At 35.7% G+C, this 25,243-nt stretch overlaps 4 protein-coding genes across 6 annotated transcripts; 2 read left to right on the top strand and 2 right to left on the bottom strand.

The window, feature by feature from the left end:
- On the top strand, nt 5,588-7,236 carry LOC104785821. Of its 2 annotated transcripts, XR_767417.2 has the most exons (4): nt 5,588-6,119; nt 6,210-6,444; nt 6,562-6,742; nt 6,848-7,236. XR_767417.2 is itself a non-coding variant. In XM_010511109.2 (3 exons), the coding sequence occupies exons 1-3, from the start codon at nt 6,358-6,360 to the stop codon at nt 7,024-7,026; spliced, it is 447 nt and encodes a 148-aa protein (XP_010509411.1). In that variant the 5' UTR covers nt 5,588-6,357; the 3' UTR covers nt 7,027-7,236. The 2 variants fall into 2 exon arrangements, 1 of the variants encoding a protein (XP_010509411.1); XM_010511109.2 differs by having other exon boundaries at nt 5,588-6,444.
- On the top strand, nt 10,157-11,871 carry LOC104785810 (serine/threonine-protein kinase UCNL-like). Its single transcript, XM_010511098.2, has one exon. It carries the CDS (start codon nt 10,276-10,278, stop codon nt 11,542-11,544), a length of 1,269 nt encoding a protein of 422 aa, XP_010509400.1. The 5' UTR covers nt 10,157-10,275; the 3' UTR covers nt 11,545-11,871.
- On the bottom strand, nt 15,997-17,342 carry LOC104785801 (DNA-damage-repair/toleration protein DRT100-like). Its single transcript, XM_010511088.1, has one exon. It carries the CDS (start codon nt 17,256-17,258, stop codon nt 16,161-16,163), a length of 1,098 nt encoding a protein of 365 aa, XP_010509390.1. The 5' UTR covers nt 17,259-17,342; the 3' UTR covers nt 15,997-16,160.
- Nucleotides 18,822-21,480, bottom strand: LOC104785791 (lysine-specific demethylase JMJ30-like). 2 transcript variants are annotated; one of them, XM_010511065.2, is made up of 6 exons: nt 20,866-21,480; nt 20,504-20,713; nt 20,034-20,168; nt 19,787-19,930; nt 19,381-19,473; nt 18,822-19,278 (listed from the first exon to the last, which is right to left on the bottom strand). In XM_010511065.2, the coding sequence occupies exons 1-6, from the start codon at nt 21,349-21,351 to the stop codon at nt 19,090-19,092; spliced, it is 1,257 nt and encodes a 418-aa protein (XP_010509367.1). In that variant the 5' UTR covers nt 21,352-21,480; the 3' UTR covers nt 18,822-19,089. The 2 variants fall into 2 exon arrangements, with proteins under 2 accessions (XP_010509367.1, XP_010509376.1); XM_010511074.2 differs by lacking the exon at nt 18,822-19,278 and having other exon boundaries at nt 19,381-19,639.

The following is a 25,243-nucleotide window of genomic DNA, read 5'->3' as shown; positions in this document are numbered from 1 at the left end:
ACGTGTGTCCAACTTCTAGTGGAAAATCTTATAAGCGTAAACATACGTGGCAGGTGGATCATATATACATATATATAGCCTTTACTTTTCAATTGCAACCTTAATGCATGGTTTACTCGATTTTGTGTCTCCCTTTAATCGTGCCAAGAACAATATAATATATTCGTTTGCGCAATACACTTTTGATTCAAGTTATCTTCTGAAAAAAATCGTTGGCCAAGAAATAATGGCCGACAAGAGTCATCATAAGTCTAATATGTCTTTCTATTCCATTCAAACAAAACATAATAAAATAGAAATATGATTATTTTTTAGCTTTGACAACATGGACTGAAGAAGAAGAATGTGATTCATGTAGTTCTTTTTGTTAATACCATTTTAGTTTATCTGTTTTTGTCGTTTTCCTATTATTACTTTATTCGTAGATATAGGAAAAAGATAGGAGGACTAACTAAGCGTCATATTTTTATCAATGGTTATGAAAGTTTCGGTTTCAAATTGTAAACCAAGTTGTTCCAGTGTTTATATCGCCGTGACTGCAATATCTGGTATCTGATAGGGTACATCCACAGACAATATAAGTAGAAAAAAAAAACATTATACGTAATTCTTTTGTAGAAAATATTCACCAATTGGAGATAGAAATATATAAGTTGTAATCATGACATCACAATATCCCGTATTTTATGACTTTATTTACAATAAAGGTTTATACATAGTTTACGTTATAGATTAATATATTAATGTTATCACATAGCAAAGCAATGGATATATAGGAGCTTAAGAAAAAAAACAAAAGAGAATCGTGTGGAAGATACACACTGTGCCCTAAAGTTCTAACTCTTTCTCTTTAAAAATTCCATTTCTGAAATTTCTCTCGCTCGTTTCTGAAACCATTACAAAAGTATACTGTTGTATTTTCTTTTTTCGATTGTGCATACCACGTGACTTACCCCACTTCCTTCTGAAATATCTCTAATTTCTTAGTCAGAACTCAGAACATTTTCATGAATAATTTCAACGATGAGTAAACATTACAATGGGCCGGGGGAATTTAACTTTCACAGATTTACATCTACGTATCATGTCAATCAATATAATAAAGTGATATACACATGACTACAAATATGAAATATATTTGTACATCTCATTTACTCTAGACTCCAGTTGTTATATTTTTGACGTAAAGTTAACAGTAAAACAATGTGTTTTTTTTTTGGTAAAACTTAATTTCCGTCATCATCGACCAAAACGTGGAATTCTGGCGTAGGTTCGTGTATTTTCCTTAATTGTGAATATGTATTTTCTCTCGAAGGCCTTGTGAATTAGAACAATACCACTAAAAAGAAAGAAGAAAAGAACGATAAACTTACTAGAACAAATTAAAGAATTTCGGTACTGTTGTTTTATATTTAGGCATCAACGGATAAAAACAAGCTGTGTCGGGCTGTAAGAGAATTTGTCAGTGGAGATGGTCTTAGATCTTTACTGTTCGATAAAAAAAATCGGACGTAGTAGTAGGACCATATATATCAGTTCTGTCAAGTTCTGAGTTGTTACAATCAACCACTACATGTAATTGCCATTATGTTATCAGATCCACCATTATTACAAGTAATTTTTCAGAAAAATATTTTGTTGGTGATTACTATCTTGTATATCTTGTATCGTAATTGCATTTATTACTTGGCTCGTCGTAAAGAACAGACTTGCAACTGGCGAGAGGATGCAACGATGGAACCAGTCGGTTAACACGGGTTGTATTTTTTGCAGATCAACTATGGAATCCAGAGTGTTGAGATAAACTTGAAGCACAAGTAAGTTTAAAGAGATTTGGAAATAAGAGTTTAGGAAGTTATGAGAAATAAGGAAATTATATTCCTAGAATGTTTAGGAAAAGTGTGTTGAGAGTTCCTTATAAATAGAGTTGTCAAGATGTGACTTCCTATTAACTGAGATTGAGAGAAGAGAGAACTTTAGGTTTTTGAGTTATTTTTTCCTAAAGATTAATAAAGAGAGTTCTTTGAGATTGTGTTAAACTCTGTTCTTGATTTCTAAATTTGGTATCAGAGCGTTACGATATCCTAGGGAGCGATGTCAGAAGGTGCGATTGTTGCCTCCAAACCACAAGAAGGAGCCGGATCTACGTCCATCCAATGTCCTATGCTCAATTCAACAAACTACACGGTGTGGGCGTTGAAGATGAAGATTGCGTTGAAGCTTCATAAGGTCTGGGAGGCTATCGAACCTGAAACAGAAACAGCTGATGAAGACAAGAATTATATGGCTATGGCTCTTCTTTTTCAGTCTATCCCCAAGGCTCTTGTTCTGCAGATGGGAGACCTAGATACGGCTAAAAACATATGGGACGCCATCAAGTCAAGGCATGTGGGAGCTGAACGTGTGAAAGAAGCTCGACTACAAACACTTATGGCTGATTTTGAGCGACTACAGATGAAGGATACAGAGAAAATAGATGAGTTTGTAGGCAAGATGTCGGAGATAGCTTCAAAATCCGCAGCTCTCGGGGTGTCTATTGAAGAATCCAAGATGGTTAAGAAATTTCTTAACTGCCTTCCTCACAATAAATTCATACACATAGTGGCTTCCTTAGAACAAGTGTTAAATCTAAACACCACCACGTTTGGAGATATTATAGGGCGATTTAAAGCATACGAAGAAAGGATCTCCGTTGATGCAGTCGAAGCACAAGAAGATCAATCCAAACTAATGTATGCGAATATGGAGACACATAAGTATGCAAATACGGAGACACATAATAATCGAGTTTACACAACCGACTATCAAAACAGAGGTCGAGGAGGTCGTTTCTATCGAGGACGAGGGAGAGGACGCGGTTATGGACAAAGAGATGCTTCTCGCATCACCTGTTTCAGATGCGACAAACAAGGTCACTTTACTTTTGATTGTCCTGACCGTTTATTAAAGCTCCAAAAAGCTCAAGTTCTAGACACTGCTAATACACATGAGGCTGATGAACTCATGATGCATGAAGTCTACTTTCTTAATGAAAAACGATGCATTCCGAGTAAGTTCGAGACCAACACGAGAGAAGACAATATCTGGTACCTTGACAACGGAGTTAGTAACCATATGACTGGAGATAGAAGATACTTTGAGAAGATGGATGAGTCTGTTACAGGGAAATGAGGTTTGGGGATGATTCCCGAGTTGACATAAAAGGAAAAGAATCAATCTCACTTGTTGATATGAATGGGGAGTTGCGTGTGATGACAGATGTCTACTACATCCCTGATTTAAAAAGCAATATTATCAGCTTGGGCCAAGTGACTGAAGCAGGATGTGATATCAGGTTAAGGGGAGGATACTTAACAATGAGAGATGCTCAAGGGAAGTTGCTTGTTAAAGCTCCAAGGTCACAAAACAGACTCTACAAGATTCGTATGGACTGTCACGACAATGCTTCCTTAAACCTGTTATCTGCTAGTGAATCCAGCCATTGGCATGCTCATTTTGGACATATAAATTTTGAAATCATCAAGTCTATGAAGCAGAGAGAGCTTGTCCAAGGACTTCCACACTTAGTGTTCGAAAAAGAGATTTGCAGGTCTTGTCTCCTTGGAAAACAAACAAGACAGACGTTTCCACAAGCTACTACATATAGAGCATCATCGGCTCTAGAACTGATCCACGGAGACCTTTGTGGACCTATAACGCCGAGTACAGCTGCTGGAAATCGTTTTATTTTTGTTCTCATTGATGACCACTCACGTTACATGTGGATCACATTGATGAAAGAAAAGAGCTTTGCATTCGAAAAGTTTAAAACCTTTAGGAACCGTGTCGAGATAGAATCAGGAACTTGAATCAAGACGTTTAGAACAGATAGAGGAGGTGAGTTTGTCTCACAAGAGTTTAATGAGTATTGCGAGAATGCTGGGATCCAGAGACTTCTTACTGGTCCATATACACCATAGCATAATGGTGTTGTAGAACGAAGAAACAGAACAATGATGGAAATGACAAGAAGTATATTGAAGCATATGAGAGTTCCAAACTATCTGTGGGGAGAAGCAGTGAGACACTCCACATATATGCTAAACAGGATAGCTACAAGAGCATTAACAGACAAGACCCCATATGAAGTTTATAAGAAACAGAAACCCCGCATTGATCATCTACGAATCTTTGGCTGCATCAGTTACGCAAAAGTTGATCAACACTTGCTAAAAAAAATTAGATGATCGATCGAGGATGTTAGTTCATCTGGGGATAGAACCAGGTTCTAAAGCATATAGACTCTATGATCCACAGACAAGAAAAATTATTGTGAGTAGGGATGTGATTTTTGATGAGAGTAAAGGTTGGAACTGGAAACAAAACAATGCAGAGCAAGATGGTAATGGAAGTTTCAATATTTCTCTAGGTGAGTTTGGGAATCGTGGTATCGGTGTAAGAGGTTGTGAGTAATAATCCGGAGATTTGTGATAAGGCTGATGGTGATAATGAGAGAGACGAAACTGAGAACAATGGTCACACACCAAAAATAACAGAACTCGAGACTGCTGAAAACAGAGAAGGAGTCCATACAGTAGAGACAAATCAACCAGTGCTAAGAAGAAGTCAAAGACAGAGTACTACACCGAGTTATCTCAGAGACTATGTCTTACTTGCCAAAGAAGAAGGAGAAACACTTCTACTTTGTCTTAACAATGAACCAAGGAGTTTCTTTGAAGCAAGAGGATCAGAGAAGTGGCTCAATGCTTGCAACGATGAGATTAAGTCAATCGAGAAAATGAATACTTGGGACTTGGTTGACTTAGCTCTTGGTATAAAGCCAATTGGACTCAAATGGGTATTCAAACTGAAGTGAAACTCCGATGGCAGCATCAACAAGTACAAAGCTCAACTTATTGCTAAGGGATATGTGCAACAATACGGAATCGATTTCGAGGAAGTCTTTGCTCATGTTGCACGCATCGAAACTAGAAGACTTCTCATCAGTATTGCAGCAACAAATGGGTGGGAGATACATCATTTAGATGTTAAAACAGCTTTTCTCCACGGAGAACTCAAGGAGATGGTTTATGTCACTCAACCTGAGGGTTTTGAAATCAAAGGATGTGAAGACAAGGTTTATAAGTTGAATAAGGCGTTTTATGGTTTGCGACAAGCTCCAAGGGCTTGGAACAACAAACTAAACCAGATTCTTGAGGAGCTGCAGTTTAAAAAATGTTCGAAGGAGCCAACTGTGTATCGGAAGACAGAACGAGACTCCACTTTGGTGATTACAGTTTATGTAGATGATCTATTTGTCACAGGTTCAGACAAGTCAATCATTTACAAATTTAAGGAGGAGATGACTGCTAAATTTGAAATGAGTGATCTTGGTCTGCTGACTTAGAGTATCTCCATCAAAGGTTATTAGCTATATCTTAAGAGTTGCTTAGGTTAAAAAATAAATCACATTAATAAAAAAAGCAAATTTATCTAGTGATCGATCCTTATGTTAGATGTTTAAGGATCACTAAGGATCGAGGTTGTGTCGACAGCTGATTGGTTGAGGAGAAAAATGATTTTTTTTTATTTGTCTCGTTTTTGTCGCTCTCTCTCTATCAGTTTGCGATTCGATTTCTCCGAATTCTTCTTCTATCATCTTCGGTTCTGCTCTCATCTTCGATTTCTCTGATTTCACGCATATAAGATATAAAGCAGTTTACTTACTTTAAGAAGAATTCGGAGAAATCGAATCGCAAACTGCTTTATATCATCTTCGGTTCTGCTCTCATCGGAGAAATTCTTCTATCATCTTCGGTTCTGCTTTATATCTTATATGCGTGCTCTCGTTTGTGTCGCTCTCTCTCTTTATCGTTCATCAAGACGATTCTAAATCATGTTGATCGGAAACAGAGTTCTGAACCACAAGTCCTTACAATTTTGTTCTTTGATTTGCTGAGATTACGTTTGATTATTAGAACGGATTTCGATGTTGATTAGCTAATTAGAGCTGTTGAAATTATTTAGAGGGATTTTTACTATGATGATTGGTCAAACTCGTGTTTCTTTGATAATTAGAGCTTGATTAGTTTTGTAAAAATGCGTATGAATCTGCTGCTTTTGTGGGGATTGAGTTTCTGGTGAGAGTAGTACTTCTATAATGGTTTCGATTTCATGTTTTAACATGAGATAATCATGGTCAGTTCTCTGATCTATTGAGATTGTTTCAGTATGGTGGTGGCTATCCCCTGAGTTGAAGCACTTGGATGAGATCAGGAACATCGCTTGATTGACATTCCTGACCATGGGCTACTGTGTGATATCTTGTCGTTTTCATCTTCAGCCGCTGCTGCTGCTAGGGCTCAGGAGAAGCCACTTATGGTGAATTTGGACTTATCTTTGTACAGAGCAAAGGTTCTGGCTAGGAATTTCAGATACAAAGACGCTGAGAAGATACTGGAGAAGGTAACATCGCTTTATCATGCAATTCTAGTTAATTCAGTGACTCTTTGCATAGTTTTGAGAGGTTAATGTAGGGAGTAGACGTCTACTGAATCTAATCTTGTGTTGTTGGGTTTTAAGTGCATAGCTTACTGGCCGGAGGATGGGAGACCATACATGGCATTGGGGAAGATACTAAGCAAACAATCCAAGTTAGCGGAAGGTTTTTCGATGACCTTAAACCATATGCTTGCCATTCCCTTGATGTTTATTCTATTACCTCCAATGTATACACATTCTACATATTGGCTTTGGGTTGCAGGTTAGTGCTAAGGGTTTATGTTGATATATATCTTCAGTTTGCTTTTGCAGTTATAGCTTTCTTACCTCTGGTTCTTATTCTAGATTCAATTGGCTGAAATTTCAGGATTTTACCTCTTAGCCAAGGTGGAAGAAGCTGCTGATAAGCCTATATATAGCTGGACTCATCATATTATTAGTGGCCATTCTCTGAAACATTTGTACGCTGCTATGGTCCCTGTCTTCCTTACCCTTGTGCTTGTAAAAAAACCGTTCAAACTGAGGTACATTCTCATATATATATGAAATGACTGGGAATTGCAGATTTATATTCTTGACTCATGCATTCCATTGTTGGATGTTGTCACAGTTAAACACTTATGTTTGAATTTGTATGTCTGCTTGTATGTTGTTTCTGTTTATGTTTATGTAATGAGTTTAACTTGTTTGGTTTCATATATAATCACAATCGGTTAATGTTTCTTTGTTATGAATGAATTTAAGTGCTTCAGTTTTGTTTTTATGTTTTTATGTATGAGTTTTAGTTTAATTTAACATGTTTGACTGATTTGTGTTTCACTTTGTATCCTTTCATGAGGTTTAGGGAGAAGAAGAATAAGACAAAGTTCTTAATCTAACTTTTTAGCAACTCTCAATGGACCAATAAAAATTCACAGCTTCTTAAGAAGTTCTTAATCTAACTTTTATCAAAATTAATAAGAAAATATGTGTTAAGCAACTTTGTTTAAGATTCTTTGATGGAGGTACTCTTACTATCTTGGGATTGAGGTTATCCAACATGAGAATGGAATTGTTCTTAGTCAAAGGAGGTATGCTAAAAAAATATTGGAAGAAACAAGAATGGTGGATTGCAACCCTAAGTACATACCAATGGAGTTTGGACTCACGCTGTCAAGAGCCGAGGATGAGAAGGAGATCGATGCCACATATTTCAGAAAAAAAATCGGATGTCTTAGGTACTTAATTCACACTAGACCTGACCTCTCTTATTGTGTAGGGGTTTTGAGCAGATACATGCATAGTCCACGAGTGTCACACGGTGCTGTGTTGAGACAATGCTTGAGGTATCTCAAAGGTACAACATCTCTTGGTTTAACCTTTGAAAGAAGCTCGAAAATACCAAGGCTAGTCGGATACAGTGACAACAGTCTTAGCATTGATCCAGATGATGGTAGAAGTACTACATGTCATATCTTTTATCTAGGAGATAGTCCTATTTCTTGGTGCTCACAAAAACAGGATGTAGTGGCTATGTCATCGTGCGAAGCTGAGTTTATGGCTGGAACTGAAGCAACCAAACATGCGATTTGGTTGCAAGATTTACTTAGTGAGATTACAGGAGTCGAAGCTGAGAAAGCTATTATTCGTATTGATAATAAGTCTGCAATAGCTCTCACAAAAAATCCTGTTTTCCTAAAGATTAATAAAAGAGAGATCTTTGAGATTGTGTTAAACTTTGTTCTTGATTTCTAGACAGAGAGCATCTATTCTTTCAATGTCCCTACTCATCGCAGGTCTGGGAGGCTTTAATGAAGAGTTTTCTTTCGGATAAGTTCACGAATCACTGGCAAGAAGTGTTGTCACTTCTAGTTGGGACTGCATTGGACAAGCAACGAAGATTAACTGTGGGCTATGTTTTTCAGAATGCAATCCATTCCTTATGGCGAGAACGGAATGAACAGCGACATGGTGAGACACCATCCCCAGTTTTGAAGATTGTCAAATTCATTGACAAGAACATCCGCAATAGTTTAAGCATTATCACAAGGGATGGTGGCTCTAGCATCCAACTCTGGTTTGAAGTAAGATTCTACTAATATGTAAAATTTTCTTTTGCTCTGGTTTGAAAACAGTCTCTATCCAAATTTTGTAAAACGTTTATTTTTCTTTTGAATATAATTTAACATTAGATTCAAAAAAAATAATAGAGTTTAATTAAATCAATGAAAATCGACAAAATTGAGATTCAAGTTTAAAATGAGTAGAAAAATAGTTATTATGTCTTCTTTATGTTACTTCAAAGTCAAAAACGTCACATAAAATATATTATTTGTGTTAATATTTACATGCATGCAAGCTAAGTTTGAATAATTAAAAAACAAGAACACAATTATTCCAACGTATATATACTATACATATATATATATATATATCATGTACAGGTCAATGTTATATCCACCATGTAATTGTATATACACAATAATATACACAATAATGTATCATAAAAAGAACTTTATACGTCGCTACTTCGAAGGTGAGTTTAGTTAGGCATTCCTTAGTATACGACGTATAGATAAAAAATAAGTAATTTGGACTAATGAAAAGTAGGTTTAATAATTGTACGGGCGTGCCAAGGATTAGCACTAAACAAAGAATTTAGCTTTAGATTTAAATGTGGTGGTTCGAGGCTCCAGTTTGGCCTGTCGACACATTGGCTCTCTACTGCATTATCTTACCGCACGTGTTCTATTATTTCTACTCCCTTCATTATTTTCCTTCAAATTTATAAGTATTTTTCTTTGTCGTGAAGGAGGAACAAAGAAAAAGAAAAGCAAAAGGAGATGTATATTATCATTATACAAATAAGTATATTATAAACTAACATATAGCTTTTTTTTGTCTTATTTTCGACAACCTGGACATTGCATTAATAGAAATTTTTATAAAACTATTAATTATACAACTCATGACACGAGCTGTATCTATAAGAGAAATATCCAGCATTCTTTGCTCGCATTATAGAATGATGATAGTTCAAACGAATAACTAAAAAGTTGTTCCAAGTGTTTTGATATTGACGTTCCGCAGTTCTGAATAACGTTGTGTTAAAAATCAATAAATATTTTCATTTGTTCTTCTTCTATCATGGTATGTAGTCATTCGACTACATAATCACCTTGGATGAGCTCGATCGTATGGTCCATTTAACAGTGATCATACATTCCTTAACAGCCATATACCTCTTTCAAGAACTAGCATCATATATATATGGTCTTTTGTGTTTGAAGAAGAATTCGACCGGTCCATCGTCACTGTTCATGAACACGTCCTTGAACATAGATATAGCAGTGGGATTTTGATGTCCTTGATCATAATTAAGATCTCGAACTAAGAGAATATTTTAGCTGACAATCTTGGACTGTTCTTTTTCGAGTCTCCGAATAAATGTGATTCTAAACGGCATTTTAAATAGTTCATATCAAACTTTCACTAATTTATATTAAAAATCAATAATACAGTAAACAAAAAAGTAGATCATCTTATAATAGTAGGTACGTTTATATGCCATATAGTCATGGTGTCATTATCCTATTAAAGAAAATAAAATGATAGATTATATTACGTGTGTATATATCTTCCGCAACCTTTTTCTATTAGACATACATTTGATCGCCATAATAAGGGGAAAATAATTAGCTATTTTAAATAATTATTTCGCATAAGGAAAGAAGAAAAAAAAAAACTGAAAGAGACAAATTCGAAGACAACGATAACGAGAGCACAATATTATAAATAGAGGTAAGAGGAGACACAATGCAAAATTCAGACCCACTCGTCTCTCATCACTCACACTCAATGGAAACATCACCATCGTCCCCACCATCATCACCGCCGGAGATTCTCCACCTTGACTCAACCAAAGCTCTCAAAATCCTTGGTAAAGGTGCAACAGGAACCGTCTTCCTCGCACACAACGACGTCGTTTCAACCTCTTCTTCTTCTTCATCTTCTCCCTTCGCCGTCAAGCTCGTACACAAGTCCTCTGCTTCCTCTATCCGCCGTGCACGGTGGGAAATCGAGGTTCTCCGTCGTCTCTCCGTTGAGTCTAATCAAAACCCTTTTCTCCCTCGTCTCTTAGCTTCTTTTGAGTCACCAGAATACTTCGCTTGGGCCGTACCTTATTGCTCCGGCGGCGATCTTAATGTACTTCTTCGCCGTCAAAACGACGGCGTTTTCAGCTCCTCTGTTATTAGATTCTACGTGGCTGAGATCGTCTGTGCGCTAGAGCATCTTCATACCATGGGGATCGCTTACAGAGACTTGAAACCTGAGAACATTCTCATTCAGCAGTCGGGTCACGTCACCTTAACCGATTTCGACCTTTCCCGGAGCCTCAAAAAGCCCACCCGGCCCCAGTTCTATCAACCCGACCCGGAATTAAGCATCGATCGTAAAAAAAGTCTGAGCTTTTCTCGGTTGATCTCACCGGCGGCGACAGAGAGAAAAAACAAAACACGGTTGTTGAAGAAAACGAGATCCGCTCGGGTTAACCCGATCAATCGCCGGAAAACGAGTTTCTCCTCCGGCGAACGTTCTAATTCCTTTGTCGGAACCGACGAGTACGTCTCGCCGGAGGTAATCCGCGGCGACGGTCACGACTTCGCCGTCGACTGGTGGGCTCTTGGCGTTTTGACGTACGAGATGATGTATGGAGAGACTCCGTTCAAAGGGAAGAGCAAGAAGGAGACTTTTGGTAACGTGTTGATGAAGGAACCCGAGTTCGCGGGAAAACCTAACGACCTAACTGATCTGATACGGCGGTTGCTAGTGAAGGATCCGGATAGGCGGTTAGGTAGCCACCGTGGTGCGGCGGAGGTAAAGGAGCACGCTTTTTTCGCGGGTGTGAGGTGGGATTTATTAACGGAGGTGTCACGACCACCGTTTATCCCGTTAAGAGATGACGGAGAATTAACGGTAGGTGGGTTTGATATAAGGGAACATTTTGAGAAGCTGAGGACGACGCCATCATCAGCTCCTCCGTCGCACGTGTGTCGTAAAAACGATCCGTTTATTGATTTCTGATCCACGTGTGGGGGAGAATCTAACACGTACAAACTACAAAGTTGTATATAATTTTTTGTTATTTTTGGGTATTTTCAGTTTCTTTTTTTCTTCTGATTGTCATATTATTTGTATGCAAATCATTGTTAGACCAAGAAACTGGACAAGGAAATGTATTTCTCCTGGTGTGAGAATTTTTGAAAACTATAATTGTTGGATATGGGCTACGCCCAATATGCTACTCGGCCCAACGACACTCATTAGTTGCATTTTCGGCCCAGCGAGATTGGAAGCAAGTCATTAATTCCCGCAGAAGGGCAATCTCGGGAATTCGTGAAGGAAACCCTAAACTTTCCTAGGTCAACAGTCTCCTATAAAAGGAGAGGGCATTTATTGGGATCATCATCCTGACCCGCGGACAATACCCACAGAGCAACACTTTGCATCGAAAACTGTTATTATCTTTCGTATAATTCGTCTCGTTTTCAGTTCGTCATTTTAAGCTTACTAGTTCGTCTGTGGACTAACAAGCTCTAATACGATTTGTTTAAGTGACGATCTCACGCTTTCCCCGATTAATAAAGAACTTAGTTCACTCTTTCCCACTAAATCTTATTTGTTTAAACTGTGTAATTCCCCGGTACAAACAATAATCATTTCGTATTAGAAGATTTCGATTGCACAATCCTAAATGTTTTTATTTTTAAATAACATGATTTAGACAAAAAAAAAACAGGGTTTGTTTTAAAAAGATAATGATAAGAAATCATAAGTTTATTTAGAATGTCAAGGAAAAAAGATGGAGTTAGTGGGTATATTGGATTGGGGACGAATTATCACGACGTTGTGTTGAAAATGTGGTAGAAACAAAAATAAATAAATAAAATAAGTAAAGAACAAGAGATGGGAAGAATGTGTAATCATAATTACACGGTCTTAATCCTTCCATAAAACACGTTACCTCATAATTACACTTGAGAGTTGAGAACCCACATTTGTATACATCTTTTCTTCGTTCACATGAAGTACATACGTTGATAGCACTCAAAGTAATTAATTATATGTTCTTCTGGCTTCATTAGTTAATATTGGATCATCAAAGTTCTAGTGATTCGGTAAATGGTTTTTTAGCGATTAATTAGATCAAAGATATTGAACTAAGACGGCAAGTAAAGTGAATCCCAACCACACTTAAGACATGTTTATCAAAGTGTTTGGGCACCTTTGATGCCACATCTTCGATTACTTTATTATTGATTAGTAATGTTTCTGTTGACAAAAATCTAGTCATCCGAGCACAATATCATCACGTCAAAATGCTCCAACGCTCTTACGAACATGATCACAACATATCCATGGAGAATCTTTTATTCGAATATTCTGTGTTATGTTTTTTAAGCGTAGCAAGAAATTGCTTAGCCGCAAAACTAAATTTATAAATACAATATTTACTGATATTATTATACTAACAATCCTTTGTCAAAAATGTATCCGTAATACTCAAACGTGGATTCTAATTGTGTTATGTATAGGACAGATACATATTTTCTAACAAGTTATGATTAATCTGTCTCTTCTTTAGAAATCAAAGTTACTATCGTTCCTTATAGTGTCACATAAGATTATCAAAGAGAAAAAGTTGATATGTGAAGGAGTGGTTCAATCTATACAATTTATACAAGACTAGCTTAATTATTTCTATGGGTATGATATCATAATACTATAATAGTAATAGATGCATATATATTGAGATATGGGGCAATAAGCAAAGTCACGGGTAAAACAAAGCCTAACTATATTAAGAATACACCTACAAGCTAAAAAGTTAGATGTTTGGTTTGGCTTTGGAAATGAAAACTAACCTTTTTTAGATGTTCTACCAAAAAGTTGTATGTAAATGTGAAAGAAGAGTACATTTTTAATATCTGGGAAGTACATCTTTAGCATAACCATTAAAAAGTAAAAATAATTAGTTTTCATTTCATTATAAATATAGTTTTTACATCATTATGCCATTATAAATATATTTTTTAGATAAATTTTAATAATAGTCATTAAGGATAAAAATGTCAAATATTAAATTTTAGGTAGATATGATATTAGTTCGATATTATGACTTTATATTATTACCTATATTTTAGGTAGACATGATTTTAGATTCGATATTTTTTATATTAGTGTTTTTTGTATATGTTTATATAGCACAAATACAAATACAAGCCGATGCTTTGCAAAATGGCATAATTAATGCTCAGAATTTTTATTTCTCCAAAACACGGTGATGGTTTTTGCACGGTACTTCATTACCTCCGTGTCACTAGAGCGAATCTGCACAACCATGTTCCTACTCACATCGTTTGATTTCTCTTATGGTTTTTTTAGTTTTGACTAACTGATTACTCTTGATTTGAAGAACATAGTTAATAAAACAGTTTGAATGTATATTTTAATGAATCAATTCCCTTAATAACTCTCCAATTCCCAAAACTAAAAGTTTCAACTTCTCTATTGCATTCGACTCGGATTACTATTATTCTCTCATAAAAAGAAAGAGATGATTAGATTTTATATAATCAAATAGCAGTTTTCTATAATTTAAAATATTAAAAAACAAAATAATAATAAATCTAGATTAAATAACTTAAACTAAATAATACTATATATTTATTAAGGAAAATTGGAAAAAAAAAAACTGGTTAAAAATGGAAATAAAAATGTGTTTCCTAAATTATTGCCAATTATTATTTTCCACAATTTTTACAAAATCTTAGTTCTCTAATTTAATTTTCTTTATCTATTTTATATGTATTTTCATTTTGTTTCTTCTGAGCATTAATCACCTAAATTTAATTCCTTCAAACTTAAAACTTTTTGAATGCTGCTAAGTGATTTATCTATTGAGTTATTAAGATAGTCTTAATTTGTACAATGAGTCAATCACTCATTCGATGGCTTTGCTTTCTTGTTTACTATTATGTGTTTAGGTTCTTTGTGATGTTTCTGTTAATATTAGGGGATATATTATATTCCATTTAAACACAAATTTTATGCTAAGTTTTTTACAAGTACTGAAAAAAGTATGTACTGAGTGGCACTGATCAAAAAGGCAAATACAAAAAAGAGGAATAAAAAGATGAAAAAAACGAAAGGGGACAAAGCCTATAATTATAGGTTGGCATTTCTGAAAACTGACAATCTGTATTTTATATGCTAAAACCCATCAAGATAATTAATATTGGAACAAACTAATCAAGTAAAAAAAGACAAAAGAAGGTTTAGACATTACGAAGGTGATCACGTGTTGTGTTCGGCCAACCTCATTCCATAATCAACCAAAGGCAGTGAAAGTTAAAGAACTTGTACAACTTTCTTCTTTTCCTAGTCTTGTCAACAGTTAAATTTTATGTGTTGGTTTCTTGTATTAGGAAATACATAAGATACATCATACATGTATATAGTTATACAAATGGTTTTGTTTGAATCTCATCTAATAATAACCTCAACTTTAGCATACCAGAAAGTGGGAAACAAGATTTGTGTTTGACACTTACTAAGCCATAAATAAAATCACAATCAAATAGGGGACCAACGTAGGCCCAATTATTTTTGGACTCTAGAGCTTAATGAGCCCATCAAAATCTATAATTTTCTAAATAAGTAAGTAATAATAGTATATTGAAAAAAATAAAATATCAAGACAAAAGCAATGAATGTAGTGACTTAAAAGAGTAGACCCATGTAGTGAAGGCAGCGACAGGTCCTGAGGTTGACACTCACCGCAATATGCTTACAGAGAGTCTCACATGCACTGCCTCTGCCACATTTAATTACCCACTTTTTTAATTATGCTTTTATTATCCCCACAACGCCTTCTTTTAATGTTTTCATTCAATTCTTTCGTTATTCTTCTTCATGTGATTTGAATTTTTCCACATATAAATTTTCACCAATTTATATGTATTTAGCTCTAGAATAAATGTTCTAAAAAGTAAAAACAAACCCAACTAAATGCATTCCTAGTCTATTGTTTTATTCAAATACTATGCACTTGTAGTATAAAATATGTAAGGAATAAAGAAAAAAAGAAAAAAAAAACTTACTCCAGACTACAATAAATACGAACGTATCCGTATCGTATGGTATTTCTATGTATATCCATATTCTGATATTCCCAATATATTGACTCTTGTCGTAAACCTAATTGACTAATTTACTTTTTAATAATCGTGGAAATTGTATTTTATCAAAGGTTTTAACGTTTTCAAATTGAATGCGAGTTTAATTCTAAAAAGTGTTTTTTTTGGTTCAACATGTAATACATTCAAACGTGTTGTGATGCAAGAGTAGTTATCGTCGTAATGCTACTAGAAGAGTTTATGATCAATATATTCGTATATGTTATATTATGGTTAGATCTGATAACAATATGCCAAAAGAAAAAAAAAGTTACATTTGAAAATGATATGAACCGTGTGATTGAAAATGGAGTTTATATATAATGTTGGTCATCCCACAATTCAACTAAAATGTAGCACACATTTATAATCTTTCTTGTTTTAAAATGCATAACCATAAATATAATAATAATGTCTCTAATTAATATTAAAACAAAAAAACTCAAATTACATATATAAAAATCAATTTTTCAAACAAGCCCTCAAGGGTTTACCACAAAGACAGTCGTTAAACATAAACGACGCCGCTTCAAGATGATCGAACGGCGAACCCATCGGAATCCTCCCACAGAGATGGTTATGGCTAAGATCCAAATGACCAATGAAGGACGCACCAGAGATAGATCTCGGTATCGGTCCTTTGAGATTATTATACGACAAATCAAGAACTGTGAAGTAAGACCTTGGTCCAAACCCTTCAGGTATCTTCCCTTGTAGCAAGTTCCGGCTCAAGTTCAGGTTCATCACCGACGACGTCATCAGAGTCTGAGGTATCTCCCCGGAGATTTTGTTTCCGTCGAGGTTAAGCGTTGCTAGAACCGACATGCGTCCTAGAGACGGTGGGATTGTACCGTAGAGCTGGTTACCGGAAAGATCCACGTCAGCTAACCGGTAAATGTTGGTTAACGATTCCGGTATCCGACCGGTTATTCGGTTACCGGATAACAAAGCACGGCTGAGCATTTTCATTCTTCCGATGTCCGACGGGATTACGCCGGAGATCAAGTTGTTACGTAGATCTAAATGCATTAAGCTGGCGAGATTGGTTAACGATTTCGGAATCGGACCGGTGATTCGGTTATCGGCTACGTTTAAAACAGCTAACCGGTTTAACCTCCCGATGTCGTACGGTAACCCGCCGGAGATTTGGTTTCCGATTAAGTCGAGCGTACGGAGGAAAGGGAGACGAGTGATGCATTTTGGGATTTCGCCGGAGATACCTTTCCAGTCGGCGATTGTGATGGCGGAGAGACGTGTGAGTTCGCATATGGAGGCGGAGATGTGTCCGGTCATGTAACCGGTCCGGTGAGCTCGTTCGAAGATTGGATCTTCCGACTCGCCGCGGAGGTTTATGTCGGCGACTCGGTGAGTCAGGGAGTCGCAGCTAACACCGTACCAGTTGTGGCAACAGTCTTGGCCTGTCCATGAGTTGAAAATGCCGAGGTATGGCTCGTGAAGAGCTGACTTGAAAGCTAGGAGTGCACGGCGGTCTGACGGCGGACAACATGTGGCCGTTGAGATTAGAAGGAGGAGAAGTGAAACGACGACGTTGAGTTTCATTTTTTTTTTTCTTTTTTTTTAACGACGGTGTTGGGAATTGGGGACTTTGATGATGGGGGAGGGTGAGGGAAGAAGATAAACGTTAATGGGATATAAATAGAAAGAGGGAAATTTTAAAGAAAATATATTAATAAGAAAAGGACAATACTTGGCTTTTTTTTTTTTTTTTTTGGTTTACATAAAATTATTAAGGAAATAATAATTCGTTATGGGTATGATTAGACATTTTGGCCTCGTACAATAATGAAGGTTTTTTTTTTTTTTTGCCATCAATACAATAATGAAGGTTGTGTTCGTGTAATCTTTGATTAATCACGATTTCTACATCAAATTAGTCAACAACAGATGTCAATTCATGTAAGATCTTGATTTTTTTTATTTTAGAAAAAGACGAGAACGTAAAGATAAAAAAATGGTGTAACTTTATAACATGTGGGTTTGTTTAATTGAATAACATGGGATTGTAATACAGGTTGTAGCAATAATATGGCCACAAATATGAAGAAACACACACATGGTTTATAAGTTTTGAGCACATTGGTTAGATGTTAATAGTAGTAGGAAAAAGCTTTGCACAGACAAATTAAGATGGAGACAGGAACTGGAAGTGGGGGAGAGTTCCCATGCAAATTATTGAAGCTACGATTAGATTTTCCGATGCGACTTGCCGGGTTGGATAAGCTTCTTTTTTTTTTTTTGGCTTAATACTACTAGTACTTATCATCATCTTTGCAGGGTCAACATGACGCCACGTGTTCATGTTCTTGCATTTTAATCATTTTTTCTATCGTGTTATGAGATAACGACGATACACATCTTCTTCGAACGCAAATAATTGTAGTTTATGTAATTAATGTTTGACTCTATTGGTCTTTACGATTAGTTTATTGGCTTTTGGATTCGGCTTAAGTTGTATGTATTAGATAAGATTAGTATCATGGCTTGGGTTAAGATTGGGCTTTAATCAGAAAGTTTTAACAAATTTTACCTTTAATGATTTCTTACCCTCGTCCGCGTCTGATTCAGCACCGACGGTTTTGTTTTAAACGGCGGACAACAGGAAACTCACAGACATTACTGTGAAATATGATTTTGTCCTTGGTATTTCATAAATGCAATTGTGCGAGACATACAGTAATGTCCAAACCTTGATACGCTTTTTGTTATTTTTACTAGTAGAGAGTTTATAAAGTATATATAGGTATTGAACTAGCTACTAGCTAGATCTTTTCATCTGTAGGGATAAATATGGTTCCTAACTATATATATTTAAAATCCACTCATATATTTTTACTTCTACTACAAAAACGTATTGAATCTTGTCTAAATAAAGAATTAAGACGCTAGGGGGTTAATTCATCCGGGTCATTAGACAAAGTCACAAAACTGAGTTATTGAGGGTTACGTGTCAAGAAATTAAATTACAATTATTGCTTTTAGTTATGAGTATTAAGCATCAACGAACTCCAAAGCGTTGGTCAGGTCGTCGCCAGGTATATAAAAGAATGATATCAACAAGATCAATGCAAGTACCATGACATAAACCAACTAATAGGAAAGTAGTAATTGAAGGAGTAGATTTAGATTAAACTTTACTTGAAGCAAATACAAACATTACAATACCTAAAAAAATGTCTGTACCCAAGAGCTCTTAATTGTCTTTTACAACATAGACGTAAACCAAACAAACATCTTCATGCTCGGAGCAATTGTTTTCTTCTACACTTACTTTCTTCTTTCATCCCATCTTAAGATCTTACATTATTTGTGTATATAAGACAAAGTGAACTTAGAACCTGAAACAGAGAGAGATTAAAAATAACTCCCTTCGTTATGAGCTAGAAGAATCTGTTTCATTGCTCCACCAGAAGCTGACCGAGAAACTCATTGTTAAGGACCTGACATAGTGCCACCATTTGGGAGGGATGTACAGCATTTCACCTTCTTCTAGGATACAATCCATAAACTCCAACTCCATTGCCTTTGGGAACTCGGTCTTGTCTATATTGTCCAGATCAACCTTCAACCAAAGCCACCCAGTTTTGGAACAGAAGAATCAAGTCAGCCGCCGGTTTTATGTTCAATCCAAAAACAGATTTGACTTTGGAATGAAAAAGCTTACCTGGCTAGAGTTGCCGAGCATTGTCTCAGAGTAAGGGTAAAGTTCGTCTTGCAGGGAGGATGGGTAAAGCCTTATATACTTCTTGCCAACAACCTGAAGAACAGATGATATCAAAACTTCAGTAGGAGGAGAAAGCATATAAATAAAGAAGTTTCTGTAAACTAGACACAAATGAGACACAAAGGTCCAAATGTGCAGGCCAAACGATTTTTTGGTTAGTCAAAGAGTCATCAAACTTCAATCCAGCGAGATGATCAGGCTTTAGTATGCAAGAACATCAAAGAAGAAAAAGGTCGTTAAACACTTACAGAACATAAATATAGGATACCACAAAAGACTACAAGCACAGGCAAGAAGAAGCCATGCTCTCAGCTCATGTAAGGAAAATATATTTGATCGTATTTACCTGAGCAAGTATATTGTGATGTGGATCATGGTGTAACGGAGTAACAGTCCCAGCCGGGCCAAACCACGCATTAAGAGATTGGATTTCCCCGCCACCGACAAAACAGTAATCAGGAATACATATATCATCTTTCAGTTCGTTTATCTGCCCATTTGTGTTAAACCAATGACCATATGTTCAGTATGACACACACCGAGTACAGACAAACTGTATAAAACTAAACATCCTAATACATATAAATATATACCTGATCAAACAACGGATGCTGGGCAAGATAAGTAGGTTCCATGGAAGAAGATTTATTGGTTCGAATCCGTTCAAGGAACTGAGAAAACGTCACAAGCTCTTGCTTCCAATCAGAACACAAATAGTTTTTCCCCACCTGAATAGCACTTTACCAGCTTTCAGCTAAGGACAAATTACTCTGATCAAACCCATCTTCTTATTAGCTCAGACAAGACAATGGTACCGTACGACTCCTAACTTTAAGATGCAAAAGTGACAAAGCTTATGCTCTTATCATTCATAAAATGCAACAATATCATTCTGATTTAATGTGATAAACTAACCTAGAAGCAAATCTTATTCTAAGCTCGACCATAAACCTTTTACCACACAGTTCACACGACTATATGAAAAAGTCAACACTCGGAAATAAGCTAACTAAGTATCTAAACAGATATACATAATGAGGGAAGAAATGATGGGTAGTCACACCTCCACGGGAACGGTTCGGTAACCAGCAACAGCATTGAGGTAGTCCAAGTGGTTCCACTTGGTCCTGGCTGGCCAATGAGCCATACAATTGGTTATTACAACTGGTGTACCTGACTGAAAATAATCACGCAGGAACCCCTCCAAAGATAAACCAGAACTCTTCTCTACTCTTCTACAACTTAAGGACCTGCTAGGTAGAATCTTAAGCACCTGCATGTTCTCACACCACAGAAACCAAATCAACACGAAACTCAATGATTCTACTTAGTACTAACTCCATTGACAATATAGAGCTTATCGAGGTTTCAAGATCTGAGCTCTACAAAGTAACTTTTTCGATTAGTGAAAAAACATGTTCTGACCTCATTGACGTCGACGGGAACTTCCGGGACCAATTTCTCACCCTTGAAATCTCCAGAAGCTTCTTCAAGGCTCTTGGTCTTCTTACGAGCTTCAGAGGAGACCAATAAAACAGAATCGTGAAGATCCTTGCGGAGAAGCATCCCTCCCATGATAAGACCCATATCAAGCGCACCAAGCGCCTCACCAAACTCGCCGGCGGCGAAGTGGATTTTAGCGACGTGGAGACAAGCCATTGAGTAAGCGTCGCGCCATACGGGGAGAACCGAGTGCCATGGACCGGAGTGAAGTTGCTCCCAAGCCATATCACGGGCCGCCTCCGCTGCGCTTTTGTCGCCGGAAACAGCTAGCGCCGCCATGCGAGCATAGGCGTAACCGCCTTGAGCTGAGATTGATTGCAGCAGGGAGTGCGATTCGGCGTCGAGCGCTGGGGTTGGGAGACGGAGGTTGTTGAAGTCTCCGGAGGAAACGGTGGTGGTTCCTGACATTGGGATGGACCGGGTCGGGTATTCGGGTAATCGGGTCGGGTTAAGTGTTTGTGTGGTGTGAGATATTTTTAAAGTGATGATGAGTTGGGAAAGTGTAAGCGAAAAAGTGGAAAGGGAAAGAAAGATATTTTGGAGTGATGATTAGGATCAGATATTTTTGTATTTATAACTCTGGTATTTTTCAGTATTGACTATTGAAGAGGAACCCTTCAAAATTTTAAAATTCATACAATCACCCCTATCTTTTTATTCTCTTACATAACAAGTAGTATATTATTTTTCAAAAAATGCATCTTACACATAAAAATTGGGAAAGTTCTACAAAATTTTTTAAAAAAAAATTCAGCAAATTCTGTATCTGATAAACCATTTTTTTAGAATACTTATCTAAAAATAAAACTTTCAAAATTATTACTTTTCCTATGTATTACTAATTACTATTAAGTACCTTACTGAAATTAGGTCTAAAAGAAAAAAAAGCATTCTTACTTTGAATCGGTTTTATAATATACTACCTATCTACATTTAGTTTGTTTTGTAAGAAGTTTTAATATTTATATGAATTTAAATTTATAATTTTATTAATGCCCGATTCAATGATTTGGAGGGCACTAAACTAAATTACATAATAAATTCTCAATTAACAAGTCACACAAAAAAATGTCCAAAGTTCCGTTGAATTTGGGTCAATAAAATTTCAAATGGGCCGAATACAAAAGACTCTTTGCATTTTTTCTATAAATAATATTCTCAACGTTTTAGAACACTGATAAGTATAGTTTCAAATGTATTGCAACAATCAAGTTATAAAGATCTTGCTTTGTTATGTTATGCTTATGGTATGCGAAAATTAATTTATAAAATGTAAAGTTGTAAAATAAATCTACAAATTACACTCATTAATTTAATAAGTATAGTAGGTGTAATATGGGAACATGATCGAGTTACAAGGTTATATTAAAATCTCCATAAAAATAAATTAAATTAAAAACATAGTGAAATTTGACTTGAAACGTAGTTCATTAGATGTTCTTTGGAAATTGAATACAGAAAAGAGTAAGTTGGAAATCAAGGAAACTATTGCCGGAGAAGCTATCGTTATGTGTAAACAACAGCGGATACCTCGCTTGTAGTTTAAAGCGTTAGTGAAACTAATGCTTTAAAAAAGCGTCCTTTACTTTTGAACACTAATTTGGGTTTTGCACCTCACATTTTTTTTTATGTAACGCTTCAAAACACTCATTGTGTGATATTTCAAAATTAGTGTTAGTTATAATTGAATATTATTTTGAGTTTTGACGTAGCTTGTATTAGAAATCTTCTCTGTAACGCTTCAAAACAGTTTTTGTCTGATGTTTGAAGTGTTTGTTACTTTTGAATACTATTTTAAATTTTGAATCTCATTTAATGTTATGTGATTCATGCGTTTCTGTCAATTTTTACTCATTTAATCAATCTATACTTTTTAAAAATGATATTATATTATTCTATATCATACTCATAAGTGGTATTTCACAACAACATATCAACTTCAATGATGCTACTGAGACATGTTTCTGGTTTCTACTTTGCCATTGTTTTGCTAAACTGGTTTCATTATTACTTGTCAAATAACTCAACTTTGTAGTTACATCAATTAAAAAATACAGAGAAATCTAAATTTAAATACAGTTATACCATATGTCCGAGTAATTATTAATTTACTACAACTTTATATTTATGGAAAATATACTTTGTTAGATTTTATGATGTGCCCTATAAAAGGATACACCAAAATGTGAAACTTAGGAAAAGTTGGGGACAGAAGAGAATTAATGTTGAAGATTTTGGTGGAAATCAGAAAAATATAATGGGGTTGGTCCAATGGAATAATTTACTACTACATCATCACTTTCGACGGTTTTGATTGACAATATAAAAAGAGCAGTGGATGAGTTGTCGCTTTCGCATTGGTCAATTAGCATGTGACGTGCAATAACTGACACGTATGATTGTCAATACATGTCTCTCTTTTTTTTTTTTCTCATTAGGTAAGTCGACGTGGCTTTTATAGTCAAGTCATCAGCAATATGATTATCAGATTATGCAATGTATGACTCTTATGATATTTCCGTAGATGATTTTTTCTCTAGAAATATTTGGCCATTTGGGTAAACTCTCTTTTCTTTTATTTTCGAAAAAACAAGGATAATATTACTCAATACCATAATTTTGGATTAATATGTAGAAAATACCACAATGTCAGATAATTTTGGTAAGTATCACTTTTTATATGGCCAACATGACAAGAGTACCCTTAATAAATAGGTGGGAAATGTGCAATGCCGACAACAGGGTGGTATAGGTAGAGAACAATACCATGGTAATGATGATGATGTATTTTATATAATACGACTGTAGTTTAAGAATTGCTTTACGACGGTATAACAATATCCCATGCTATTTCTCTGGAAAGCATGTTTTCTTTTGTGAGGGATGCACATCAATGTTTTTAGTTCACCTCGACTCTGCGTGATCCATCTACTAAAGGCGCCTCCGTAACAGGCAGTGTATCGGCGACGGAGATAGAAACGGCGCATTGCATCACATTGTATTTCCTATAAGGCACGTGAATTTATCATGTAAATGGCATATAATATTATTAAAAATAGTATGATTGCTTGAAGTAAATATACGTTGCATGGTAACTCTTACCAAAAACTCGGTTTAAATAACAGTCATTTAAAAGAACATCATATGGTTTTAAAAAAATAGCACGGTTTAGATAAAAACAGCGTGAAAGATAAAAGGATAGCGTGTGTTACAACAATTTATTAGCACCATGATTTTGGTCGGAGATGATGCAGATACGGTGGGTGACGGAGAGAACAGTTTTTTTGGCCCAAATATTTGTTTTACCAAGCTTCAAAACAATATCGTTTGATTATGTATTTGGTGATGGTGGGGATTTAAAAAGAAAAAAAAAAGGAATGTAGATGGTAACGAACATAATTGCCATCGAAGAGAGATGACTACAGTACCTCATGCTAAGTATTAATGTCGGTATGTATTTTCAACTCATGATGCCTACCTATAATATATGTCTTCTATATGGTGTTAGCCTATATAAGTCCACAAAGGTAATTACTCTACCCCTCAGGGACAGCTCCTGTACACCAAATGGTATTCCCTTAATTCTTTTACAATTTAGTGGTATCTACTGCATATACTTAAAAAAACAAACCGTTCTCAAGAAAGTATTATATAAAAATTAACTATTTATGTTCTAAAGTAAAGGGCATGACACAAAATGATCAAATTAAGTAAATGACCTTAAAAACGAAGCAACTAAGATCATCATTAGTGGGAGTAACAATGAGGATTGCTCAAAATAATGTTTTTTGATTATTTTCTTTAAATATTATTATATATTTAAATAAAAATTCTGTAAAAAAAAATTGGGCAATCATAAACTGCTATACCTTAAAGAACTGATGCTTCAGATGTTCAGTGGAGAAGCGTTTCTCTCTCTTTGATTTGCTTTATCATTATTTTTCAGTTTTTAAGTGAGAGTATCGTTAAGAGTAACAACTAGTAATCATGCTCTAAGTAAATGACCTTAAAAACGAAGCTCAATGCTCACACACAAGTTGATCAATTGGGGTAAAACTATGCATACGTGCAAGTTGCAGCACACATTCAAGTCAAGACATACACCATGTTCTGTAGGCTTTATTTTAAGGTTATATAAGACACGGTAATCTGCAGTACACACTGGTACTTTATGCGAGACTAAATGAGCATCGTGCATTTTGTCTAAATGTATGGCAAAGAGGGGTTTACTCACAAAGTCACAATCTCACATATTCGTTTCAAAGAGATAAAGTTCAAAATATAAGTACGTATGCTCTAA

The sequence above is a fragment of the Camelina sativa genome, chromosome 1, assembly GCF_000633955.1.
Source record: "Camelina sativa cultivar DH55 chromosome 1, Cs, whole genome shotgun sequence".
NCBI classification, from domain to species: domain Eukaryota; kingdom Viridiplantae; phylum Streptophyta; class Magnoliopsida; order Brassicales; family Brassicaceae; genus Camelina; species Camelina sativa.
Note: the sequence above shows the minus strand (reverse complement) of the source record. Positions and strands in the feature narration are given on the sequence as shown.